This window comes from Phacochoerus africanus, chromosome 1 (assembly GCF_016906955.1).
Source record: "Phacochoerus africanus isolate WHEZ1 chromosome 1, ROS_Pafr_v1, whole genome shotgun sequence".
NCBI lineage: Eukaryota > Metazoa > Chordata > Mammalia > Artiodactyla > Suidae > Phacochoerus > Phacochoerus africanus.
Window position 1 is genome coordinate 106,728,142 of NC_062544.1, and position 19,253 is coordinate 106,747,394.

The window sequence follows — 19,253 nt, forward strand, 5'->3', positions numbered from 1 at the left end:
GTCCCAGGCTAGGGATCAAGTCAGATCTGTAGCTGCCGGCCCACACCACAGCCATAGCAATGCTGGATCTGAGCCTCGTCTGCGACCTATACCACAGCTAATGGCAACGCTGGATCCTTAACCCACTGAGCAAGGCCAGGGATTGAACCCTTATCCTCATGGATACTAGTCAGGTTTGTTAACCACTGAGCCATGGCAGGAACTCCAAATGGGGACTGTTTCTGACAGCTGTCCCAGCTTGGTTGAGGTGAGTTGACTAATTGCTGGGGGCCCTCTGTGAGGTGTCAGGCCAGGTCCCTGCCAGCAGGCCCAAGAAGGAGAAAGCTGTGCCCTTGACTCTAAGGCTTTAGTCAAGCAGCCTGGCCCATTGTTGCAATAGGTAAGGTTCAGACTCAATGCAACTAGTTCTGATAGCCCACAAGTTACTCTTTAACTTCTTAAATAGCCCACAAACAGGGACTTTGTCTCCTCAGGCAACCATAAGATTTCTGCATGCCACCTTGAGTGAGCCCCCTTTGCCTTGCACAGCTCCTCCCAGCAGGAAGCCAAAACATCCACACTCTGTCTCCACAACGTTCCCTCTGATTGCTCAGAGCAACCACAGCAAGTACTCAGCTCTCCCCAGCCCTAGTGAAACCTCAGAACATGTTTTGGGGCCTGGTAGAGCATAGATTCTTCTGTCTCAGAGCAGAAAGAATTCAGGGAGAGGCAGTGACAGGAAAGAGTTTATTAGTGTAGGACCCTTGTGAGAGATACAAGTGGGCAGGCAAGCAAGTGCCTGAGAATTTAGTGCGATGTAGTTTTATAATCAAAGGAAAAGTGGGGGGTGGGGAGAAGACCACCTTCTTCCTCGTTCTTTTTATTTTTTTAACCTTTCATTTTTTTTTCTACTGTACAGCATGGTGACACAGTTACACATACATGTATACATTCTTTTTTCTCACATTATCATGCTCCATTATAAGTGACTGGACATAGCTCCCAGGGCTACCCAGCAGGATCTCATTTCTAATCCATTCCGAAGGCAAAAGTCTGTATCTATTAACCCCAAACTCCCAGTTCTTCCCTATTCTTGAGCAGATACCGAGTTTCTGTCATCAGCTCCTCCTCTGCGAGGATGCTTTTAGGCAGGAGCCACTGGCGGCCGCCAGGGCTGAGGCGCCCTCTGTCTGTCGATCCGTGGTGCCTCACCCTGAGGGCTGTGTGTCTGTGAATTCATTTTCGGAGTCAACAGTAAGGGGGTGGGCAGGGGGAAGGCTTTTGGAGAGGGCTCTCTCCTTCCCTCCCACTGCTGCTGCTTCCCACGCGTGGGCTGAACAGAAGCCGCCACTTCCGAGCACATTCCTGAGAAATGTCGTTTCATAAGCCTGGCTGGAGTGTTGTTTCTGTTATCTTTCAACATTTTTTTTGTGCTCCTTTATTGCTTGCCTCATCTGCACATTCCACGAGGGGCAGGAGCGTGGGTTGAGTTCTTTAGACAGGATTCAAGTGGGTTTCTGGTTCCGTCAGAGGTCTTTTCATTCCATACATGGCCTAGCATTTTAAGCAACTGCACACCAACCCAAGGGCTCTGTTTACCTGCTGTGGTTCCTCTGGGCATTCTCTAGTCCGGATGCACTGGCTATCCCTTGAATACTGTTTGCCTTCTGTTCCAATTCTAGATGATATCGATTCCAGTGCTAGCCACTTCCTGCCCACTGCCTTACCCCCAGAAATCAGTAGCAATACCTGTGAAATGAAGATGCAGGGGAGAAATTATTTCATTCTGCCTTTAGATCAGAGAGTAGTCTTGGAGTTCCTGGCTGTGGCTCAGTGGTAACAAACCTGACTGGGATCCATGAGGATGAGGGTTCCATCCCTTGCCTCACTCGGTGGGTTAAGGATCTGGAGTTACTGGTGAGCTGCGGTGTAGGTGGCAGATGGGGCTCGGATCTGGGGTTGCTGTGGCTGTGGTATAGGCTGGCAGCTGCAGCTCTGACTTGAGACCTAGCCTGGGAACTTCCATATGCCATAGGTGTGGCCCTGAAAAGAAAAAAAAAGTAGTCTAATTTAATTTAGAGCTGGGCTTATTTATGGCTCCTTTCCTTCCTAGCTTTCAAAGTTTCTTTTTTCCAGGAAGAGAAGGAAACTTTTCCATAGCACTTGGAAGTTCCAGCCAGAGTTATTAGATAAGGAAAATAAATAAAATGCATCTAAATTGTAAAGGAAGGGATAAAACTATCTCTACTCACAGATGACATGATCCTGTATATAGAAAATCCCAAAGAATCCATCTGAGGACTACTAGAGTTAATAAAGGAAGCAACGTTGCAGAGTAGAAGATCAACATAAAAATCAGTTGTGTTTTTGTACACCAGCAGTGAACAATACAAAAAGGAAATTCTTGCAATTTTGTTTGAATAGCATCTAAAATTATTAAAAACTTAGGAATAAATCTAACCAAGTTGGTGATAGACTTGTATGCTGAAAATACAAAACATTGCTAAAAGGAATTAGACTTACATAAGTGCAAGGACATTCCATGTTCATGGATAGGAAGATGTACCAATGTTAAGATGTCAATACCACCCACAGTGATCTATAGATTCAACACAGCTCCTATCAAAATTCCAACAGCTTTTTTCAAAGAAATGGACATGCTGATCCTTAGATTCATGTGGAATTTCAAGGGACCCTGAATAGCCAAAATAATCTTGAAAAAGAATGAAGTTGGAATACTCACTCCTCCTGACTTTGAACTTTATTACAAAGCTATAGTAAATAAAACATCATGGCACTGGCAAAAGGACAGACCTATAGACGGAAGGAATATAATAGAGAATGCAGAAGTAAACCCTCACATGTATGGTCAACTGATTTTCAGTAAGGATGCTAAGACCATTCAGGGGGAAAGGACCCCATTTCGACAAACTAGGAAAACTGGATAGCACATGCAAAAGAATGAAATTACCTTACACGACATATAAAAATTAACTAAAAATGTATCAAAGACCTAAACTTAGGGGTTAGAGCTATAGAACCCCTAGAAGAAAACCTTGAGGGGAATCTTTATGATATTGCTGGCAACAATTTCATCAAAATTAGCTGTACAAATCCCTAACAGGATAAACCCAAAGAAATTCAAGTCCAGAGACATCATAATCAAACTTCAAAAATGTGGAAGTTCCCGTTGTGGCACAGCAGAAATGAATCCGACTAGTATTCATGAGGATTCAGGTTCTATTCCTGGCCTTGCTCAGTGGGTTGAGGATCTGGTGTTGACATGAACTGTGCTGTAGTTCGCAGACATGGCTAGGATCCCGAGTTTCTGTGGCCGTGGTGTAGGCCAGCAGCTGTAACTCTGATTTGACCCCTAGCCTGGGACTTTCCATAGGCCATGGATGTGGCCCTAAAGAAAAGAAAAAAAAAAAAGGTGAAGATAAGGGAAATGTTTTGAAAGCAGCTAGAGAGAAACAAAACAACATACTACCTATAGAGAAAGACTTTGAATGACAGTGGATTGTTTTTAGCAGAAACCATATGAAAGTGGCACAAAATTCTGCAAATGATGAAAGAAAAGAACTCTCAAGCCCGAATTCTCTCTCAGTGAAAATATTCTTCAGAAATGAAGGTAAAATCAAGATGTTCTCAGATGAAGGAAAATTAAGAGAAAATTAAGGAAAATTAAGAGAAAATTAAGGAAAATTAAGAGAAAATTAAGGAAAATTAAGAGAAAATTAAGGAAAATTAAGAGAAAATTAAGGAAAATTAAGAGAATTGTCACTAGCACACCTACCTTAAAATGATGGCTAAAGGAAGTTCCATGAACAGAAAGGAAACAATAAAAGAAGGAATCTTGGAACATCATGATGGAAGGAAGAATGCAGCAGCCTGACAAATGTGACTGGACTGCCAGCCACACAGTTGAGTGGCAAAGGGAATTCTGGGCCACTTAACTAGGGGTACTGGCAAGTAGAGTATATAGACTTCCTGTTTTCCTGTTGAGGGTACCGCTGGGCATGGAATGCAATAGACACATTTTTAGGGTATGGCACTGCCGTCCTCATCCACACAGCAGATGTAGGTGAGTACTCAAGGACTCTAAGGTGGCCTGTGTTACATACTTGGACTCACCAAATACACTCAAGCAGACAGCAGTGCCACTTTATAGCTAAAAATACCAACAATGGACAGTTACCTGGAACATTGGACCTTTCATGTCCTGTGTCACCTGGGACATTGGACCTTTCATGCCTGAAGAAGCAAGTGCTGTTGAAAGAGAAGATAAACTCCTAAAGAAAAGCTGAAAAAGAATTGGACAACCAAACAGCCCTCAGTGGTGTACAATTTAAGGCAGTCTGGGCTCTAAATTTGACAGTTACCTAAACGAGTACCTCCCATTTAAATAAAAATCTAAACATGAGGTTCAGGAGTGGGAGAATGCCCCAAGTGGCTGCAGGAAACCCAAACCACATAATTTATCCTTCTGCCTCTATTTTTTTTCCCTCTCATGCCTATCTGGAAAATTGAACTACTAGAATTTGCAAGTAGGAAAGAAGAGCCAGGGGCTAGAAGGCTGAAATCCAGTTTGTGTTGTTATCATTTTGGCCATTCAGCTGTGCTTGCTGGATTTGGGTAATTATAGATGATGCTTATAATGATCATGAATTTTGAGGCAATAACTGCTAAGGTGGTCTTGGCATGGCTCCCATGTCAGAGGGTGGGAGATCTAGGGCTAGGGTGTTGTACGTTATGTAAGAAAGGAACTTCTGAGTTCCTGCTGTGGTGCAGTGGGATCGGCAGCATCTCTGCGCTGCCGGGACGCAGATTCCATCCCTAGCCTGGCACGGTGGCTTAAAGAATCCAGTGTTTGCTGCAGCTGCACTGTAGGTTTTGGATCTGATCTCCGGCCCTGATTCCTGGCCTCAGAACTTCATATGCCAGTGGGGCAGCCAAAAAAGAAAAAGAAAAAAGAAAGGAACTCCTGAGCTAACTAGGGACGAGTCAGGATATAGTGTGGGAAGACACAGGAGGAGTGGGGAGAAGGTGAAGTGGTTACTGCAGAGGCTGGTCATAGTGATCCTGTGGCTATGGAAGGAGAAGAACAACCCTGCTTAGGAACAGAATGCCTTATAGACTCTGGGAAATCAGGGGGCAGAGGGACGGATCATTAACCTATCACAGCTTCTGTGGGATATCTGGCCAATTTAACCCATGCTTTTGCCACCACCCTCAGTTTGGCTACTGGCCAGCAGATGATCCTATTTTATTTATTTATTTATTTATTTTTGTCTTTTTGCCATTTTCTTGGGCCGCTCTCGCGGCATATGGAGGTTCCCAGGCTAGGGGTTGAATCAGAGCTGTAGCCACCGGCCTAGGCCAGAGCCACAGCAACTCGGGATCCGAGCCGCGTCTGCAACCTACACCACAGCTCACGGCAACGCCGGATCGTTAACCCACTGAGCAAGGGCAAGGATCGAACCTGCAACCTCATGGTTGCTAGTCGGGTTCGTTAACCACTGCGCCACGATGGGAACTCCAGATGATCCTATTTTAAAATCTCTCAGCCTCTTCCCAACAGCCACTGACTTCAGAAAGGAACAGCCTCACCAAGCGACAACAGGACAAGACTAACTTCCTCAACATTAACATTATTCTCTTTAGCCTCATCCTATTATTCTTGGGCCCTTTTGTACATTTTCCACAGATCACTGATTGTTCTAGATCTCCTGGCATGAATGATGATGTGCAATTTTATTGCTCTGTTTTTCTTGCTGGCTTGTTTATGTGGGGTATGGGCCATTGCCCACGCCTCTGGCCTCACCTAGCTTAAAAACATGTTTAGCTGGCTTGGCTCTGGCTGTGGAGCCTGACTGGCCTGTCCTCCAATGAGCCTGGCTACACTGCTGTGAATCATAATCTTGGTCACTCTTATCCAGTGTTGCCTAAGCCAAATAGATGGAATTGATTTGGCCCAAGCCTCTGTCTGTACAGTTAATGAGAGTATCTGATGACCTACATGGGGATCTATGCCACCTGAGAATCCTTTACGTGTGAGAAGGTGTGAGAAGGGAGGTAAAGTTGTAGGGAATAGCTCTACCATGGTGCCCTGCCAGTTCCACACACATTTATATAGGCCATTCAGGAAAGGCTTGAACTACATACAGCTCATCTGAGTCTTGGCAGATCACCTGTGATCCTTCCAGAACATGAGAGGATGAGCAGAGCTTTACAAGCTATTGAGGCCATCTCCCACTTCTGTTCCTATCCTTGTTAGAGGTTGTCATGAGAGTTTCTTAGTGCATCCCAGGTTCTGTTGCAATATGAGGCTTTCTGCCCCCACTCTCCTCAGGTTATAACTGCAGACTATAACACTGTTTAACTGCAGTCTAAAATTGGCTCCTTAGGAGTTCCCATCGTGGCACAGTGGTTAACGAATCCGACTAGGAACCATGAGGTTGCGGATTCAGTCTCTGGCCTTGCTCAGTGGGTTAAGGATCTGGCGTTGACATGAGCTGTGGTGTAGGTTGCAGATGTGGCTCGGATCCTGTGTTGCTGTGGCTCTGGCCTAGGCCAGTGGCTACAGCTCTGATTAGACCCCTAGCCTGGGAACCTCCATATGCCGTGGAAACTGCCCTAGAAAAGGCAAAAAGACAAAAAAAAAAATTAAATAAATAAAATAAAATAAAATTGGCTCCTCAGAGTTCTCTTGAAGCCTAGTAGTGAAGGATCCAGCATTGTCACTGCTGTGGCTGGGGCTCGATCTCTGGCCTGGGAACTTTCACATGCTCTGGGCATGGTTGAAGAATAAAGTAAAATAAAACAAAATAAAACTGGCTTCTTAGCAAGGTGTATCCCACAACTCATGTTGTAGTCATTCAGCCCCCCTTTGTTACCATGTCATTGCTTTTGGTGTGTGGGACAAGTTCCTGGGAAACTGAGATGTTTGGCTACTCTTTCTTTTATCGTTTATGTAAGTAGTACATTGTGTGAATCTTTTTCTTTCTTTCTTTTTTTTTTTTTTTTTTTTCAGGACTACACCTGCGGCATATGGAAGTTACCAGGCTAGGGGTTGTATTGGAGCTGCAGCTGCCAGCCTATGACACAGTCATGGCAACATCAGATCCAAGCTGCCTCTGCAACCTACACTGCATTTGCGACCAGAGCCAAAGCTTGTGTCAAAGCCGGATCCTTAACCCACTGATCAAGACCAGGGATCAAACATCCACTCAAACTATGTTGAGTGTTTAACCTTTGGAGCTCCAAGAGGTTAAGAGTTGGAGTCTCAAAATGGCTCCCTTACTGGCCAAATCAGTTACAATTTGGCCTTGACCTCACCTGCTCCTCTGTGTTTGACAGAACAATGGAGAGAGTAAAAAGATATTGTTAAATGTGATCAACTATTCCTCTTCTCTTTAGTTTTCTATGCATTTTTGACCAAGACACTGGTTATAGCCATAAGACACCTTTATTTTTTCCTGGTGGACCCTATCTTAGGTGTCTGAGAGCTCCTTGTTCTGGGCTAAAACAGTTGTTTTGTCACCAGTTCAGTTTTCTCCATCTGGTCCCAAAGAAAATCTTGGGAGGAGTTCCCATTGTGGTGCAGTGGAAACAAATCCGACTAGGAACAATGAGGTTGCGGGTTCGATCCCTGGCCTTGCTCGGTGGGTTAAGGATCTGGTATTGCCGTGAGCTGTGGTGTAGATCACAGACATGGCTTAGAGCTGGCATTGCTGTGGCTCTGGCATAGGCCAGTGGCTACAACTCTGATTGGACCCCTAGCCTGGGACCCCTCATGTGCCATGGGTGTGGCCCTAAAAAGACCAAAAAAAAAAAAAAAAAGAAAGAAAATAATGGGAGAATTTATTGCATGCCTAACCTTCCCGGTGATCTTCCCCAAGTTAAGAGTCTGCTTCCTTCTCAGCTGTCACAAACTACCAACTAGTGACCATTTATGAGCTACTCCAGTATGCTCTTAGAAACAAACCAACAAACCTGGGAGTTCATCTGAGGTCTCCTTTGCTCTGTGATTTTTTTCACAGGTACAGTATCTGTCAGCCCTCAGTACCTGGGGAAACCATAAGGCATCTGAGCCTGTAGACCTGAATTCCTATGAAGAAACATCTTCCTACAATGGCCAGACCATATGGAAAGATAAGAACTCTGACCCACCATCTGCAGAAGCCATTTCAGTGTTGTCTGCAGTGACCAGCCCAAGGGGTCAAACGATTAATGCTCTCCAACCAATTACATAAGATGCTTTGCTTCTAGTAAGCCCCCATACCAACAGTCTTTAACCATAGCATTCCTGAAACCTTTGCTTTTTTTTTCTACTGTAAAGCTTTCCCACTTCTCTGCCTAACTTAGAGTCTCGGCCAAATGCAAGTGATGGTGGCTGACTCCTTTGCTATAGCAAGCTCTGAATAAATAGCCATTTCTTGTTCTCATTTGGGAGGTCTCCTTTTATATTCACAACTTTTTTTTTTTTGTCTTTTTAGGGCTGCTCTCCTGGCATTTGGAGGTTACCAGGCTAGGGGTCGAATTGGAGTTATAGCCACGGGTCTATACCATGGCCACAGCAACACCAGATCTGAGCCGTGGCTGTGACGTACAACATAGCTCACTGCAAGGCGGGATCCTTAACCCAGAGAGCAAGGCCAAAGATAGAACCTGGGTCCTCATGGATTCTAGTTGGGTTCCTTAACCCCTGAGCCATGTCAGGAACCCCTCACAACTTTCTTTAAAAGCTTTACTTCCTGACATTCTATGTGATGTTAGTAAGTCATTTTTCAGTTTGGGCCTTACTTTCTTCAACTGAACAACTTTCAACACTTAAGCATCATTTTATTCAACAAACATTCAATAGCATTTAAAAGAAATTGGGCCCTAAAAGGTGCTAGATGCTGGGCAGATGTTAGAGGCACAAAGATGAACAGATCAATGATGTAATCTCTCTCCCTCTCGTAGAGGGAGGCAGGCATAGTTAAGTGAAGTATTGCTGTCTTATATCAGCCTCCATTCTACAAGGTGCAAAGAGGTGGAGAAGGGTGGCTCGTGGGAAGAAAAGGGCCAGGAAGGACTTCCAGCAGAAGTCTCCCCCAAAGCCACGCCCTGTCTCCCGGCCATCTTTTAACGCGGCCGCGCCGGCAGCAGTCGGTATCTCTGGCAGAGCTGGACCACTCTCCTCGCCCTCCTTTGCTAGGCGAGAAGGGAGGACCATAGAGATGCAGAAGCCCTCCACCCGCCCTAGAGTAGCCAGAATTGTAAGAGGGCTACAGCCTCCACCTCTTCCGCGCAGAGATCTGGCCTACGCAGGGCGCACGGAGCTGGGCATGGGGCTGGCGGGTCCGGCGAGGAGTGGACGCTGGGTCTTGCTTTTGCGGCTCCCTGGCGTGGGGCCGCTAAGTCAGGCCCGTTCGGGCCCGGAGTGTCCCTCCTCGACCCCAGGCAGCCCAGGGTCGGGCCCGGCGCGCGCTCGCTTCCCCGGAGGGTGGCCGTGGCCCTGGCGTGCGGGACCTGTTTTGGCCCTGCGCTCCAGCTGCTACCGGGACAATCCACGCCAGCTCAGGCGCGCCTGGTGAGTGCAGGGCCGGCGCCTCGAAGCTGGCTCGTCTCTGCCCTGGGCTCTAGGGGCTGAGAGGGGACAGTGCGGCGACCAGGTAATCTGGGTACTGCTCAGAGTTGAGGGCCTGGAAGAACTGGCCAGGGACGGAGTGGATTCGACATCCCCCCAGATTTGCGGCGGCAGGGGAAGCACACGTGCAGATGGACAGGCATGAGCCAGAGCTGGGGCAGAGGTGTTCACAGAGCGCTGTGCGTGACAACTAACGGCTAGAATTTCCATGACTGGTTTTGCAGAGCTGATTTTGTTTGAGGTGTATCTTGAGATGAACGTGAACTTGCAGGCGTGGGAGGAAGGAGCTGGATTGTCAGGCAAGGGGCACTGCAGGTGCAAGGGCACGGATATGGACAAGGAAGGGGTTTGGTTTCCTAAGGGATGTAGACAGGGTAGAGAATGAGGGTGGTCTTGCAGGAGATGATCCTTGGGGAGTAAACTGGGTCCCTGAATGGTGACTGGAATTATTGGCAGTGCAGAAGATTTGGGCTTTTTAGGTGTGCAAAGGTGAGCCTGCCAAAGACTTTGAACCTTGGAGTTCTGGGTAAGTTGGGGTGGAGGGCAGAGAAAGGGGAGAACTTTGTAGGGCAAGGACTGATGTGAAATGGATCAGAAGTGGCTCCTCCAGAGTATGGAGATTGAGATCCTGAATGAAGCAGAGGCTGGGAATTAGAAGTCTTGATGGCTCTATAACCACAGTTTGTGTTTTCTAAGAGAGTAAGAAGAGGAAAGAAAAGGTGCAGAAGCTAGGGTTCCCAGAGATACGGAAAAAGGGACCTGGGATATGGGGAAGAGAGAGTAGGGTGGATGTGTCAGCGTGTTGAGGTTGGGGAGGGCAGAGAATAGTCACAGTTGGGCTCTGCCCTGTTAAGTACAGCCTCTGCAACAGCCTGAGTGTACTGAGGTGGCAGTGACGGGGAGGGAGGGAAGAGCAAGAGTCCTACCCGGGGGCGGCATTGGTGGCGGGAATGAGGGTAGAAGGCAGTGTGCCATAGTAGGTAAGAACCATTGAGTCAAACAGGCCTGAGTTCTGTCTTAGCTCTGTAACTCGGGGGAGGTAAATCTCTGAGCCTCGGTTTCTATTAAATGGATTAGTATCCTCCTATAGGCTGTGCGGCATACACCAAGTAGTGTATGCAGAGGACTTGGCACAGGCTCCATAAATGGTAGTTGCTCCTGTTATCAAGGGTTGGTAACCTTTGAATGAGGACACATGGTGGAGAAAGGGGCACCTAGAGCACCTATGGGAGTGAAAAGGGAAGACTTGCAGAGCCTCGTAAAAGATAAGAGGTTGTTTGCTGAAGTAAAGGTGAAGGGACCTGAGATTGTTGGCTGATCCATTATATCTTTGTAAGTAGGTGAAAGTCTGCTGAGAGTTCCCTTAGCCATTTAGAATGCAGAAATGGATAGGGCATCCTCTCCAATACCTCTTAGTGCCTGGTCTACTGTGACTCTAGGCCTGGGTCCTGTGGTTGTCCTAGGGCATTTTAAACAGATGCTGTTTCAGGAATCAGTGACCTTCGAGGATGTGGCCATCTTCTTCTCCGAGAATGAATGGACCAGCCTGGCCCCTGCTCAGAGGGCCCTGTACAGGGAGGTGATGCTGGAGAACTATGCAGCTGTGGCTTCCCTCGGTAAGGGGTTTTCCGTTTGGACTCTGCCTCTGCCCTTCAGATGTCTTGTCTTCTCCTTCAGAGGCTCAGGAGTCTTTGATAACCCTCAGCTGAGTGGCAACTTCAGGCTCTTGAATTCTTGTTTTTTTTTGTTTTTTGTTTTGTCTTTCTGCCTTTTCTAGGGATGCACCCTCAGCATATGGAGGTTCCCAGGCTAGGGGTCCAATTGGAGCTGTAGCCACCAGCCTACGCCAGAGTCACAGCAATGGGGGATCCGAGCTGTGTCTGCGACCAGAGCTCACAGCCACGCCGGATCCTTAACCCAGTGAGCGAGGCCAGGGATCAAACCTGCAACCTCATGGTTCCTAGTCAGATTCATTAACCACTGAGCCACGACGGGAACTCCAGGCTCTTGGATTCTTAAAGACCCAGCCTTAGTGGTTGCTGGGAAGTAGGAAGTCCTGGTATCAATTCGGGCCTCACGTAGGGCTTCCTTGCTCCTGGCTGACAACTTCTGGCCTCCTAACCCATGTGCTGTGGTTACAGGGGAAAGTGAGAAGATTTCTGGTGGCTCACTGAGCCCTCTGTTCCCCATAGCCTCAGTTTGGGAGACCTGGCCCAATACCAAGCATCTTCATGCACATGTCTGAACCTGAGATTCTCAGAGAGGCAGAGCACCAGAAAGCTCAGCTCCTCAACCAGTGAAGTCGTCTCTCTTCTCACTCACAGTTACTGAATACCTCTCTCCCTCTCTGCTTCCTGACCTTTGAAAGCCTTGGGGCCCCTCTCCCGAGTTCTTCTGCCCCTTTGCCCGGACTTCCTTTTCTTGTTCTCTCTAGTAATTTCCCTTCTTCCGTTCCAGCCCCTGAAGATATAGGCCTGGGAGGAGCTCTGGGATTGCTCAGTGTCACCTGCTCACCTGCCTGTCTCATTCTTTCCTGTCAAGCAGCATTTCCATTTCCCAAACCAGCTCTGATTTTCCTGCTGGAGCGAGGGGAAGCACCCTGGAGCTCAGCCCCAGAGGGACCTCTGGATGGAGAGGGCCCCAGGGGCATCTCCTCAGGTGAGTGAGGACGCACGTACCATTTGACCAGTTCCCTTGTCATGATCTTTATTTTACTTTTATTATTTATTTTTTTGTCTTTTTGGGGTTGCACCTGTGGCACATGGAAGTTCCCGGCCACAGCCATGCCAGAGCCGCATCTGCGACCTACACCACAGCTTGCAGTAGGCAATGCCAGATCCTTAACCCACTAAGTGAGCCCAGGGATCGAACCTGCCTCCTCACTGGTGCTAGTCAGGTTTGTTAACCGCTGAGCCACAATGGGAACTCCTGCTTGTCTAATCTTTAAACTGTGGTAGTTATGGATTCTCTTCACCTAGTGCTATAGACACCAGTGCGATTCCTTGTTTTCCTCTGTGTCCCCATGGTTCTTGAGTCCTTGCTTTATTCATCCTGGCTCCTTTGAGTGCCATTGTCATATGCCTGTTTTGCCTCCTTCCCATCTCCACGTTCTTTTCACAGCCACCATTTACCTTTACTCCATGATTTTTCTGTTTTCTTTCTGATCTGGGGTGGTCTTTCTACCTTCCTGGCCTGCTTATAATCTTCCAACAGAAGTTTCTTTTTCTTTTTTTTTTTTTTTGTCTTTTGTCTTTTTAGGGCTGCCCCCTCAGCATATGGAGGTTCCTCGGCTAGTGGTCCAGTTGCAGCTGTGGCTGCCAGCCTACACCACAGCCACAGCAACACGGGATCCGAGCCACGTCTGTGACCTACATCACATGAGCGAGATCCTTAACCCATGAGTGAGGCCAGGGATCAAATCCACGTCCTTGTGGATGCTAGTCACATTTGTTTCTGCTGAGCCATGACGGGAACTCCCAACAGAATTTTCTGACTGCCCTTTGGCCTTTTTTTTTTTTTTAATGGCTGCACCTGTGGCATATGGAAGTTCCCAGGGTAGAGGTTTAATCAGAGCTGCAGCTGCTGGCCCACACCACAGGCATGGCAACATGAGATCCAAAGCCGCGTCTGCAATCTACACCTCAGCTTGCGGCAATGCTGGATCCATTACCCATTGACCAGGACCATGGATTGAACCTGCATCTTCATGGAGACTGTATTGGGTCCTTAATGTGCTGAACCACAGCGGGAACTCCTCATGACCATTTTTATCATTAGAAATCAGGAAGTGTTGGGGTTCCCGTTGTGGCACAGTGGAAGCAAATCTGACTAGGAGCCATGAGGTTGCAGGTTCAGTCCTTGGCCTTGCTCAGTGGGTTAAGGATCTGGTATTGCCATGTGCTGTGGGGTAGATCGCAGACATAGTTCGGATCTAGAGTTGTTGTGGCTGTGGTGTAGGCCGGCAGCTGAAGCTGATTCGACCCTAGCCTGGGAACCTCCATATGCAGTGGGAGCAGCCCTAAAAAGACCGAAAAAACAAAAAACAAGAGATCAAGAAGTCTAAATAACCCTGAGCCAAATAGTTCCTATTCCTTAGGGATTTTCTGGTGGGAAAGCCCTGGCATTTATTTAGGCCCAACACAGGGCTTCCCTGTTCCTAACTTCCTCCTGAGGACTGTGTTCTCTTACTGCATTCCCGGCCCCATTTCATCTTCTTCCCACAGAGGCTCTTCTTTGGGCATAGTGCGGCTTGAACTGTGCCCTCAACTTCTCCCTTCTCACAGTTTCTTGCTGTGTCTGGAAGTCTTTCCATGTTAGGATACCCTTGATTGCAAGTAGCAACCCATCTCAAACTGACTTAAATAATAAAAGGAATTTTTTGTATTGTTGTTGTTTTGTCTTTTCTAGGGCTGCTCCCATGGCATATGCAGGTTCTCAGGCTAGGGGTCTAATCAGAGCTGTAGCTGCCGGCCTATGCCAGAGCCACAGCAATGTGGGTGACCTACACCACAGCTCATGGCAATGCTGGATCCTTAACCCACTGAGCAAGGCCAGGGATCGAACCTGCAACCTCATGGTTCCTAGTCAGATTCGTTAACCACTGAGCCACGACAGGAACTCGAAGAGGAATTTATTATTTTGTGGAATTGGGAAATTCATAGGTAATGGGCTACAGGTACGTTTTGATCAAAATTTCAGTCTCTTCTCTTCTCTGTCTCCTCCTATTTGGCTTTTTGTTTTACGTTGGTTTTTGTCTACAGTCTGCTTCTCTCGTGGTTGTAAGGTGATTGCTAGTTGTAACCAGGACTGTGCTTCTTCATACCTGGGAAGAGAAACAGAGCAGGCTTTAACCATCGTGAATCACGGTCCCAGTTATGGCTCTAATGCACTGTCTTAAGTCTTTCGCCAGCTCTAAATCAGTCACTGTAGCCAGGGAAGAACTGCGTTGCTGATTGACTTGGCCTGCATTGCTGGCCTCTGAACTGGTCTATCATGTAGTGAGTAGGATGGGACGACCTACTGGGTTTAGCTCAGCGGGTACCTATACTGGGAGTTGGAGTTGGGATCATTCCCACCCAACGGGTGGCTACCCCCTAATGGGAGAGGGATAGAATGGATTTAGGGAGGCAACTACAGGGCACTGTTCATTCTCTCAAGATCTCAGTACCTGCTCTTCCCACAGCTCAAGGGAATGTCCCATCTCTGCTTTGGGCAGAAAGCTAATAGCTAAGTTATTCCTTGAGCAAAACCCCACCTCCCTGAGCTGCAGCAGACCTTCTTGGAACTCACGTCCCTACTCAAAGTCCACTTTTGTCTTAGAGAATACTAACGAGACATACGGTCCTTTGGCTCAGCAACATAAAAGGTCATTGTTTCTAATTGCAGAATTGATCTGTTTCTTAGGAAGCTTTGGATGAGAGTTACAAGAGACAGATCTTAGCTAAGTTGGAAGAATTTTTAAGTGGACCTTAGTAAATAGAGTTGTTTATGTTAGAGTAGGAGGTGACTTGTGGAATTTGCTGAATGAAGCTGTGAGGCCATTTCTTATGGATGCCCTGGAGAGACCCATTGTTGATCTTTTGTGGAAAGAGGAGGCAGTAGACAGATGAATAGCAAAGAAGGAAAGTGAGAGATTGTGGTTTCCCAACAGAGCCTCAGGAAGAACTCTTTGCAGTTCTCTCCTGTCCTGATACTTTTTATTTCTTTTTTTTTGGTTGCACCCATGGCATTTAGTAGTTCCTGGCCCATAGCAGTGACAGTGCCAGGTCCTTGACCTGCTGAGCCACCGGAGAACTCCTGATCATTTTTTATGTGAATAGGCTCAGCTCCTAGGTGCAGAAGAGACCTTAGTCTTTCCTATTTCTTCTTGACATTTTCAAATGAGTGGTAAGTGTTTGTACTCTGGTGACCTGATGGAATTGCAACTTTCCTGTACCTCTGTATCCTATCCTTTATATTCTTATTACCCTCAAGTTTCAGGTCATCCTCATCCGAGTTACCACCAACCTTCACTCTCCCCCACCACTTCCATCTCTGCTCCTTTCCCAATGGGCTCCTCTTCTCCAGCTGAGCCGGCCTTATTTGTATCTTGACCCTGGCAGGATAGCCATTTCTAAAGTGGGCTGGGATCTCCCATCTTGAACAGGTGGAAGAGCCACTGAAACAGAAACTGCAAGAAGAGGGTCCAAGGCTCCTTGGTACTGGTAAAAGAGAAGGAAATGAACACTTTTCTCCCAGCCACACATTTTCCTCTGCCTTTACTTCCATTTACGATTTATGTTCCAAATAAAGGCCCTCTAAAAATCCCCACCTCAACCAACTGATCAAGAGGAAACTTAAACTCTAAACTTCCAGCTTTTATTTGGATAGGCTCAGTTAAATACAGTTGGGTAGGTCTTGTGTCTATGCTCAAACTGAACAGAGGGCCCTATCTATCTGGCTGCTATAACGTATTTTATCTATCTATCTATCTATCTATCTATCTATCTATCTATCTATCTATCTATCTATCTTCTTAGGGCCGCACCCATGGCATATGCAGGTTCCCAGGCTAGGGGTCTAATCAAAGGTACAGCTGCTGGCCTACTCCACAGCCATGGCAATAGCAATGTGGGATCTGAGCCATGTCTGTGACCTATACCGTATCTCACAGCAATGTCTAATCCTTAACCCACTGGGTGAGGCCAGAGATCCAACCTGCATTCTCATGGATACTAGTTGTTTGTTAACCTCTGAGCCATGATGAGAATTCCCATATTCTTTATTTCTGAATAGGTCCTCTGCTCTGAATGGTGGCCAGTTCTCAATGAACTACCTAGAAGGAATTCCAACTTGTCTCCCTTGGATTCAATTCAACCATTTCCCAAGGGCACTCCCTCGCCTCCCATACCTGCTGACCCTATGCTTGGTCTGGTGCTAGAAATCAGAGCCCTCAGCCCTCAGGGACTCTCTGTCTAGTTTCTGCCTTGTGATTTTGGTTGCTTTCTGTGTATTAGCCCCGTTTTGCCATTTTTCAGCTAGCTCAGGGCCACTTAGACACAGGCATGGCACTTGGAGAAAATGGACATGTTAATACCATTTGGTGACCTGTCATGGGTAATGATGACATTTGCATCAGCTCTTGTTTCTTCTTTCAGAGGGTGTATTGAAGAATGGGAAAGGAGGATACCGAAGGAGGGACGTTTTTGAGAAGGTACAGGACCACAATGGTGCTATCAAGTGGACCCCAGTGGTGTGGCTCCCAGAAATTCTGGTTTGGAAAGACCTGTGAAGAGGAGGAAAAGCAGGTTAGGGAGGTGGCCTGACTACCCCACTAGGGGAAGTGTGGGGAACACCACACGTGGCATTCTGGAAGAGTTTGTCAAAGATGAGATGATGGTAGTAGAAGAGTGTTCAGAGGATGCTGATATTCACACCCGCCTTGCACATCCGAAGAGCCTAATGTGAGCAGGTATTCTGTCTCTGTAAAGAATGTGGTCAGTGTTTTGATCAGAACGAAGACTTTGATCAACATCAAAGAATTCATAATGGAGAGAAAGTCTATGAATGCAAGGAATGTGGGAAGACTTTCAGTTTTAGGTCACGTTGCATCGTACATCAGAGGATTCATACAGGAGTGAAACCATATGTGTGTCAAGAATGTGCTTAAAGCCTTCGTTTGGAAGTCAAACTTGATTCGGCACCAGAGAATTCATACGGGAGAGAAACGCTTTGAATGTAAGGAATGTGGGAAGCGCTTTAGTCAGAATGTAAGCCTTACACAACATCAGCGAATCCACACTGGGGAGAAACCATATACATGTAAGAAATGTGGGAAGGGTTTTACTCGGAAACCAGTCCTTCTTCGACATCAAGGAATCCACACTGGGGAGAAGCCTTATGAATGTAAGGACTGTGGGAAAGGCTTCATGCGGAATTCTGATCTTGCTCAGCACCAATGGGTCCACACTGGAGAGAGGCCTCATGGATGTATTGACTGTGGGAAAAGCTTCATTTGCAAGGCACACCTTACTCGTCACCAGAGAGTCCACACTGGGGAAAGACCCTATAAATGTAATGACTGTGGGAAGGCCTTCAGTCAGAATTCTGTTTTGATTACTCACCAGAGGCGCCATGCTAGAGAGAAAAACCCTACACTGTCAGACCTCTCACCCATGACCATTAGCGAAAGCATAATGATGATACTTGCTTATAATTCTTATGCTACAGGAGCCCCAGCCACAAAATGAGATGACTGTCACCCACTTTGCTGTAAGTGTAATAGCCAGTATTGCCCCTTTTTCCTGAATGGATACTGTGCATTCCAGTGAGACTAGTCTCCCTGTTCAACCCCTCTTCATACTAGGCAACATTTACTTTGTGTCCAGGCACTGTGCTAACCGTTTTACATACATTCAATAACTTTTCTTAACCCTATAAGAAGGGTACTCTTTTTGCCTTTTTTTTTTTTTTTTTTTTTTTTTCCTCTTTAGGGCTGCACCTGAGGCATATGGAAGTTCCCAGGGTAGGGGTCCAATCGGAGCTACAGCTGCCGACCTACACCACAGCCACAGCAACTCGGATCTGAGCAGCATCTTGACCTACACCACAGCTCACGGCAGTGCCGGATCCTTAACCCACTGAGTGACGCTAGGGATTGAACCCACAACCTCATGGTTCCTAGTTGGATTTGTTTCCACTGAGCCATGATGGGAACTCCTAAGGAGGGTACTCTTATCTTTATCTTACAAATGAGAAATCTGAGGTTGAAAGAAGTATAATACTCCTTCAGCTAGTAAAGCTTAGAATTGAGATTGGAACCAGGCCTCCAGAATCCACTGTTCTGTATCTGTGTATATTTCTGCTTCTGCCTATTTTTATTTGCTCAAGTTGCCCTGGGCTAAAAGTTTTCTTTCCTTTCTTCTTTTCATTCAGTTGAACATGTCCCTCGTCGTGTTTTACTTGTTATCAGTACCACCCAAGTGGGTATTTAGTTATGTGTTCTTATATTTTTGTAATAGTCTCATGCCTGTTAGTCCAGCTACATGGCTCTTCAAGGAACAACACTGCATTTCTTTTGTTTTTTTAACTTTTGAAATGTATTTGTTTTTGACTAGTTGTAACATGTCCATGATAAAAAAAAGGGTTGAAATAGTTCAAAACAGTGAAAAGTAAATTTCCTTGTTATTCCTGCTTCCCAGGCCTCGTTAGAGACAATACATTGTTACTGTGTCTTCCTGGATATTCTCTCCCTCTACTTCTCCCTTTTAGATATATATATGCACACACAAGTATTAATACTGCTTTTTATAAGTCTACCTCACTTAAAATCATATTGGATATAATGGTATTGCTGTTAAATTGTCAGCTCCAGGACCTTCTCTTCCTCAGAAGTTGTGGTCCTCCTTGAGGTCACCAAGAAACTTAAGGACCCCAGTTGTGGTTGTCTGGGTTGTGCAATCTTGGAAGACCTGGTAGCACCTTGTGTTATAGGAGAGTACTCTGGGACTGGGAAAATGTAAACCAAGTAGGAGGTTTTTTATTTGTTTGTTTGTTTTTAATAAAATATTGTATAGCTGCAAGCCCTATCATTACACCAGTATCCTAAATTCTCTCCCAGACTTTCCCCTTCTCATCACTGGAATACCCACATCCCAAAGCA

At 46.5% G+C, this 19,253-nt stretch overlaps 1 protein-coding gene across 1 annotated transcript; it reads left to right on the plus strand.

Annotated features, from left to right (window-relative positions):
* Positions 1 to 208: 208 nt before the first annotated feature.
* On the plus strand, positions 209 to 18,051 carry ZNF662 (zinc finger protein 662). Its single transcript, XM_047751745.1, is given in 10 exon segments — positions 209 to 247; positions 1,081 to 1,233; positions 9,230 to 9,556; positions 11,103 to 11,229; positions 12,158 to 12,271; positions 16,750 to 16,814; positions 16,816 to 16,887; positions 16,889 to 17,056; positions 17,058 to 17,258; positions 17,260 to 18,051. Coding segments are annotated over 10 exon segments (1,848 nt in total). The 3' UTR covers positions 17,842 to 18,051.
* Positions 18,052 to 19,253: the final 1,202 nt, after the last annotated feature.